The 8,331-nt window shown below is 39.6% G+C and overlaps 1 protein-coding gene across 4 annotated transcripts in view; it reads right to left on the bottom strand.

Annotated features, from left to right (window-relative positions):
* The window catches only part of Zdhhc21 (zinc finger DHHC-type containing 21), a 65,482-nt gene that overhangs the window by 20,393 nt on the left and 36,758 nt on the right, over positions 1-8,331 (bottom strand). For all 4 annotated transcript variants that reach the window (XM_029539819.1, XM_021200022.2, XM_029539817.1 and 1 more), the window contains one exon: positions 5,070-5,186. In XM_029539819.1, the coding sequence (XP_029395679.1) occupies positions 5,070-5,186 (117 nt within the window). The remainder of the gene's footprint in view (positions 1-5,069; positions 5,187-8,331) is intronic.

Consider the following 8,331-nt stretch of genomic DNA (forward strand, 5'->3'; position numbering starts at 1 on the left):
AAATGCTGCTGTCTTTCACTGTAATTTGGCTTCAACAATAGCCTCTCATAGGCTCTCTTCATGGTGCCAAGCCTCAACTCCTTTGCATGACCCCTTGAGCCCTGGGCCATCAATTGCAACTGAGCCTGCACCTTCACCAATGGCCTTCCATGGCCTCTCACAGTGCTTCTATGGCCTCAGGTGCTCTGCGTGACCCCTTCATGCCTTCAAACCCAGTACCACCTGGGTAACTCTTACACATTACAGCTACAGTACAAGGTACAACCATGGCTATCTCTGGAACACAGCCTCTGTGCTCTCAGAAAACACTTCCTAGAAGATGTCACTTCAGTGATGCTGGTCTCTTCGTAATCACCACTAATTTCTTAGCTCCAGCTAACCAGGATCAATAGTCCCAGTAATACAAAGGTTTCACTTTACTAGTTCTGGTATCTTGTTAATCACAGCTGATTCTTCAGCCCCAGCTGATCAGAACCGCAGAATCTTCACAATCAAAGTAACAACAGCCCTGAAAAGAGTCTTTAATCTTCCCTCTGAAATTTCACAAGCCAGGCCTCCATCTACTGCACTGTCTTCCAAGCTCCTATACAACATAACACCGAATAGATCTTTTAGCCCAAAGTTCCAAAGTCCTTCCGCAGTCCTTCCCAAAACATGGTCAGGTTGTCACAGGAATACCCCAATATGGTGGTACCAATTTGTCTTAGACAGGGTTTCTATGCCTGCACAAACATCATGACCAAGAAGCAAGTTAGGGAGGAAAGGGTTTATTCAGCTTATACTTCCACATTGCTGCTCATCACCAAAGGAAGTCAGGACTGGAACCCAAGCAGGTCAGGAAGCAGGAGCTGATGCAGAGGCCATGGAGGGATGTCCTTTACTGGCTTGCTTCCCCTGGCTTGCTCAGCCTGCTCTTATAAACCCAAGACTAACAGCCCAGAAATGACACCACCCACAAGGGGACCTCCCCCCTTGATCACTAATTGAGAAAATGCCTTACAGTTGGATCTCATGGAAGCATTTCCCCAACTGAAGCTCCTTTCTCTGTGATAACTCCAGCTTGTGTCAAGTTGACACAAAACTACCCAGATGCTAATAGTTCCTTAGATTTAAAAATATCACAAACTGAAAATATGACAACTATTAAGCCTCAAAATGAATTCTGAATCAGCAAGAAGAGGAGTACATTCTGAGACCATTGTTCACGAAATCCAAAAAGGTCAGTACTTGACAGTCACCACAGCAATTCAATGAAATGGTATTAAAATGTACTCTAATTTCTTTATCTGTGTGGTGCCTGTGTGGGTGTGTGCATACGTGTGCACGTTCATGTGGAGGCAAGAGATGGATAGCAGGTGCCTTCTTCAGTCACTTTTCAAGTTATGGCATGAGGGTCGTATGGCAGGGTCTGTCCCTGAGCCTGGAGCTCACTGATTCAGCTCCTAGCTGGCCACTGAAGAGAAAGCTGCACTTCCTCCCCTCTTCCAACACGGGCTTACAGATGTGTCCTGCTACATCTGGCTTTCATTTGTGGGTTCTGAGAATCCAAACTCAGGTCCTTATATTTGTACTACCAAATGAGCTATCTCCTCAACTCATATAGAGCAATTTCCCTATGGGCATCTGTATTTGAGGGCAAGAACAGTGGTTAAAGATCAGACTGACAAAGTATATTCCTCCCTCTCAATGCTTGCATCTTTTCCTGAGTGTCTCATGCAGATGTACTATTTTGTGTGATTTCTACTCAGTTTAGAAATAACATATCAGAGCCTAATTTCCCTGTTCAGTACAACAAACTGCTATTCAATATTAAAAAAGAAACATATAATCTGAAAATAATTATTACCATGTTGCATTGTGAGAGTGTCAGGTTGGGACCAAGCAAATAACAAATAACTTACTTATTATATACAACTCAGAATACTCGAACTTTACAGTAGAGACCTTTTAAAAAAGCATGAAATAGTTGCCATTCACAGTACAATCTCAGAAGCTAATGGGTTTGCGGTGGGAAGGAATGTGTTACTCAGCCACAGCCTCTGCCAGCCCTCAGTAGTGATGTGAACGCTTAGCTGAATGTTCCCAATGTCCACTCCTAACCATTTACAGTAACAACGGGGGAATCTGAGAAATTCTGCTTGAGGGATTTAAATACCCAGTAGGAATTCTGACAAATTCAAAGTTGAAAATTAAACAATGTGCATAGCTTGTTGATTCTGACAAGACTTGGGCATTAGAAGCTCGTTATTAACTCTTCATGAACGAGAGTAACAGTAAAGAGCATGATCTTAGGAAACAACCAGTTATCAGCACTGTTACTCGTTACCATGCCACTTACTATCATTACTACCAAGAGGCATTAGAAATACTTTACACTCAATGGTTAAAAAAATAAAAATAAAAAAGATTAAAATGGACACTTCACAAAGCCCCATGAAGCCCCAATAAGCATATAAAGAAGTGTTCAACATCAGAGAAATGCAAATAGAAAAAAGTACATTTCTGACAGAATAACTACAATTAACAAGAGTTGTCAAGAGATGAAGACAAAGATGTGGAGCTACTGAAATTCTCATGCATGTTGGAGGACAGTGCCTCACTGGATAAAAGGTCCAATGGTGGGAGAAATGGCTCCATGTAACCCAGTAATTTCACTTCTAGAACATGTTTGTTATCACAGAAAGATACTCTGTACCCTTGAACTGTGATCCTTAGCCGTCCAGCCCTATGCAACCAGAACACCATTTTCTTCTTCTAAGCACTTATTCTGCATATCTCATACAAACTGCCTTGCAGTTTGTGGTCTTTAAGTTTGCTTGTCTTCAAGGTTATATGCACAGTACCACGTATCAGCACTTCATCCTTTTCATATTCTCACAGGCAAATCAAACATCCTTGCATCTACATAATGGACAGACAAGTACTGGATTGCATCCAGTCTGGGGCTCCTAAGAAATAGCTGCTGTGTGTATACATGCCCTTCTTTGGGGCTGGATGTAGGAAAGGAACTGGTAAGTCTAGGAGGAACTCTGTGTTCACTGTTATTAAAGAACTCTGCAACACTGCACTATGTCACACACACAACAATTTGAGAAGACCAGCTGAGTTCTAGGGTCTCCTCACATTGCCTTAAATAGAACCACTTAAAGATAAAAGGCATTTTGATGAAGTTCAACTCATTTTTCTCTGGTAGTTTTCACTTTGGGTGCTCTGTCTAAGATACCAATATTGTCATTTACATTTTCTTCTGAGAGCTGCTGCTCTAGGCCCTCCACTTCAGCACTATACTCCCTTTTCAGGTAACTTTTTGGATATGTCATGAAGCAGAGAGACAATCTTACTGTGAATATCTACCTGCCCCAGAACCATTTGTAGAAGACTGCTCTTTTCCACAACGAATAGTCTTGGCATTTTTATTGAAAGTCTACTGGCCCACTGTTTTCATGGGTTCCGTATCTGAGGATTTAACCGATCATAGGCTATGAATATTAGGAAGAAACTTGCGCTCACACTGAACATGCTCAGACTTTTCTATACATCATCCCATAAACAACATAGTATAATGACTATTTACATAGTATTGATATTGTATTAGACATTAAAAAGGATGTAGAAATGATTTAAACTATATAGGGAGATATACTATAAATGTATATCCCAATAGGGGTTTAGCAGCTACTGCAGATTTTAGTACACACAAGGCATTCTGAAACTAATTCTCTATAGGTAGCACAGGACTATATAGTTTTCAATTCTAGTTCCTGTACATACATGTCCATCCTTAGGCCAGTACCATAATTCTTGAATACTGTTGCTTAATGATAGATAGGCTTTGAGGTATTCTTTCTTTACTTGATTCATTATATGCTAATAAGTACTTAAATGTTCATACACAAAATAGATGCTAAGAATACTACAATGTTGCAGCCCCTTTGAGTGTGTTCACATGCACTCAAATACATAGCTTCTACAAGGTTACTTTGACAAGGTTGGTCAAAAGGATTGTACATTTTAAATTTTGATAGGCATTGGTAATTCACCCTCTAATAAGGTTAAGTCAAGTTCTACTACTTCCAATAATATATAAGAAAGTCTACTTGACTGACCTACATTCTCTCTACCAAGACTCTTTTTTTCAATCTTTACAATTTTTCTCAGTTTTTCAAATCTTTTTTGTTGTGATAAAAGGATCCAACTACAGTAATTGTAAAAATTATTGATACTCCATTATGTCAATCTTTTAAAAAATTATTTATTTATTTTATGTATGTGAGTACACTGTCACTGTCTTCTGACACAGCAGAAGAGGGCAATTACAGATGGTTGTGAGCCACCATGTGGTTGCTGGGAATTGAACTCAGGATCTCTGGAAGAGCAGTCACTGCTCTTAACCTCTGAGCCACCTCTCCAGTCCCTAGTATGTCAGTCTTATCTCTCATTGCTTATGTACCTATACCCTCAAACTAACTTAAGAAACATACTCGATAAATTCAATAGAGAAATGTCAAAATTGATTGGTGCTATATCAAGACTTTTCTCCCATATCAAATATAGAAGAAGGGACTGACAGTCTTTCAGGCATACTAAACAGTGATAATCACTTATTAAGTTAGTTTGCACATTGATAAATCAATTAGGAAATCCAAGAAATGATTTAATTACTACTAAAAGTTGTCTTGCCTTAGCAAGTCTATCTTTAGAAATAGATCTTAAATAATTAAAAGAAAAAAAATGATGATCAAAGTATTATTTGTAATAAAGAAATCAAAGTGATTGTTATGGTATAAAAGGAAATAAGATTAGAAAAAAATGATTCCACACTAGATACTAATTAACAGAAAAAAACATATGTAATCATTAAGTCTATAAGCACAAGGTCTACTATAATATAAAAAAAACTCTGCACATTTTCAAAAGAGGGATGCAAATTTTTATGTATACTTAATACATAATAATTGTGGGTAATTTTTTTCTTTTAATTTGTAAATTTCCTGTAACATTTTAGAATTAAGTCCACAATTACATCATCTGTTCATACTTGTCAGTTTTTACATTAAAACTATACTTACTGTGATGATGCCAATCAGTTGTGTATAGAAGAGTCCAGTTATTCCAACTAACATAGTAATGCCCATGAAGGCAGCTAGTCTCATGATAGCCAGCTCATGTCGAACAACAAAGAGGTCCTGCAAAGAAGAAGAAAGTCTTTTAAATGACTTGCGGTATTGCTGACTATTGAAATCAGAGCCAATACATGGCACATACGTATTCCCCTTACTGTTTCCTCCTTTTGTTCCATGTCATCAACACATAAATATTTGAAATTTTCAAAAATAACTTTAGAACTTACAACAGAAAGTTGAAAACTATAGGATTTTACTACTGTTTTGTATCTTGAAATGATAATTTCTCTCAACCCCAGAGTTACAAGTTCAAGTTACCTTGTTTTTGTTTTTGTTTTGCTTTGTTCTTTTTGGTTTGCCAAGACAGGGATTCTGTGTGTAGCACTGGCTGTCCTGGAACTCATTCTGTAGTCTAGGCTGGCCTCGAACTCAGAAATCCACCTGCCTCTGCCTCCCAAGTGCTGGGATTAAAGGCGTGTGCCAACACTGCCTGGCACAAGTTACCTTTCTAACACATACACACACACACACACACACACACACACACACACACACACACACNACACACACACACACACACACACACACACACACACACACACACGCACACAATTTGTAGAAGAAAACAAAAATCAGAAACATTATAGAGTATTTGGTCCACAAAAGGAAAGTTTGTTATTACATTGCTAAAAATTTGGAATGCAGAGAGGCATGATTTACAATACTAAACCCCCTACTAATTATCTAATTTAGCCTCATTGAGGGGAACCTCTGTAATAGGACTGTAAGAACAGCCTTCTCCAAGCCAACCCCATTTGTTCTCCCATTCAGTTAGCCCTGTGTTATATACACATATGATAAACAACAATGATATGCTCTATACACTCCCACATGTACCATGCAGCCCTAGTGGGGATGCAGGCATACAGTGCTGCTGGGATGGAAAGGAACATAATAGGAAATGGGAACTATGATAGGGCAAAGGTCATTTTCTGGTCATTTCCAGGGAATGGAAGTGAGCAATCTGAACATGAACTATACTCTAAGGACAGAAAAACAAAGAACAATCCATTTGGCATCATGGTTATTGAAAATACCAAGGGAGAGAGTCAAACAACTAGTATTCCCCAGGAGTCAATCGCTGTTAAACTTGGAAGTAAAACAGCCAGCGTTAGATGCAATGGATGGACTGGAAGAATGCCCCAAATGCAACCACTGTATGCCTCCTGACAGAGGTTAAGGATTACAAGTGTTGTGGCAATCCCAAAAGTAGGGTGAGGAGTGAAGAGTGCAAGCAAACATCCCAGAGCTTGGGGGTGGAAGCAGGAGGACCAGAAAGCCAAAGTCAAGCTGAACAGCATGAAGTTAATTTTCTGAAGAATGAATGAACAGACAGACAGATAGATACACAGACAGACAGATACATAGTTAGGTAGAATGAAAAAAAAAAATATCAGGTAAGCCCCGAAGAGAACATGTTTGAAACAAAGGACTGATACCTTTCTGTGGAGCATGCTGACAAAGTTTTAGACTCAAGAAAATCAGCTGGCTCTATACCTTTGATACTCATTAGCCTGGAAAACTTAAAACTCCTCAAGCCACTTGTATTGTTCTGTAACAAACAAATACTATGCTGTCACTCAACATTTCACTTTTAAAAAGTCTAATTCTAAATACTCTTAAAAAATAAAATTGATATGCGATGCACGTGACATATGAAGCAACAACTTGAGCATTACAAGAATGGTGTTCCTTGTCCATCACATCTGTAAGGAACCCCAGATGAACAAAGTTTTCAAGTACACCCTAATGAATCAAGCCATGGGAAACACACAAAACAGTTCACTCCCCAAACATCTCCCAGAGGGCATCACATGAGCCATGCCCACCCACAAGGCCCTGCACTCACTCCCACAAGCCAACCTTAGACCACACTTGCAGCCACACTCCGAGTTCCGTGGGGTGTGGGCACTTCCTGACCATCTGCTAAGAAGAAATGATGCTGCTGTTTCTGTCAGGCTCTCGCCCTTTCTGAATGTAACTGACAAGAAAGTCTGAGATGCTGTGCCTTCATTCCCCACAAGCCTCTGGGGCTTTAGCACATGGTTTTATGTGGTAGGGTGATTTAAGGCATGTGCATGCTGTTACAGTAGAAATTACTATGCTACAATGACTACTTCTAACCAAATAAAATCTATTTTGCCTCCTTCTTAGAAAAAGATATTTAAAAAAAAATGGATGGTGGCAAGACTAAAATATTTATGTTTAAAGTTACATTGTGCATTTGGTTATATATTTGAATTACTTGAAATAGTACAAAAATTAACATAAAATTACTTATCGTTTTTATATTTTCAGAAAACAACTGGATTCCAAGTTCACACATGCATTACTCACATTGAATTTAAATCTGTACTTTAGTTCTGTCTTTTTTCTTTGAAATAAAGCACTTTTGAAGTTCCAAGCTATCTTATGAAATGCAGCTACATCAAGAACCCATTTATACTCAGAATCTTTACTATCCATGTGAAGATATCCCCAACCCCCAATTCCTCAGAATTTGACTGTATTTGAAGATGGAAGTTTTAATGCTGTGACTAAATTAAAGTAAGACACTAAAGTGGACACTCCTTCAAATCATTGATGCCCTTAAATGGGAGGATATGTGGGCACAGAAAAAAGTCCACTCTGTAGACCAGGTTGGCCTCAAACTCAGAAATCTGCCTGCCTCTGCCTCTGCCTCCCAAGTCCTGGGATCAAAGGCGTGCACCACCACTGCCTGGCTTCCAGGACTCTTCTACCTGGAGGAAATACCACTAAGGGCACACTGGGATGGTGGATGCTTATAACCCAAGTCAATAAGGTAAAGTCAGATCTGCTGGCACCATAACCTTGAACTTGCAGCCATCATAATTTAGAGGAACAAATTTCTTCTAAGTTACAGTCTGTGGTATTTTGTTACATCCTAGCAAACTAGGCTAGTCTCCAGGTCTAACCCTCAATCACTGATCCTCCAACTCATCTCTCCATACTGAACCTCCAGGTCTAACCCTCCATCAGAGCCTCCAGGTCTAAGCCTCCATCACTGGGCCTCCAGGTCTAAGCCTCCATCACTGGGCCTCCACGTCTAACCCTCCATCACTGGGCCTCCAGGTCTAACCCTCCATCACTGGACCACCAGGTCTAACCCTCCATCACTGGGCCTCCA

This window comes from Mus pahari, chromosome 6, assembly GCF_900095145.1.
Source record: "Mus pahari chromosome 6, PAHARI_EIJ_v1.1, whole genome shotgun sequence".
NCBI lineage: Eukaryota > Metazoa > Chordata > Mammalia > Rodentia > Muridae > Mus > Mus pahari.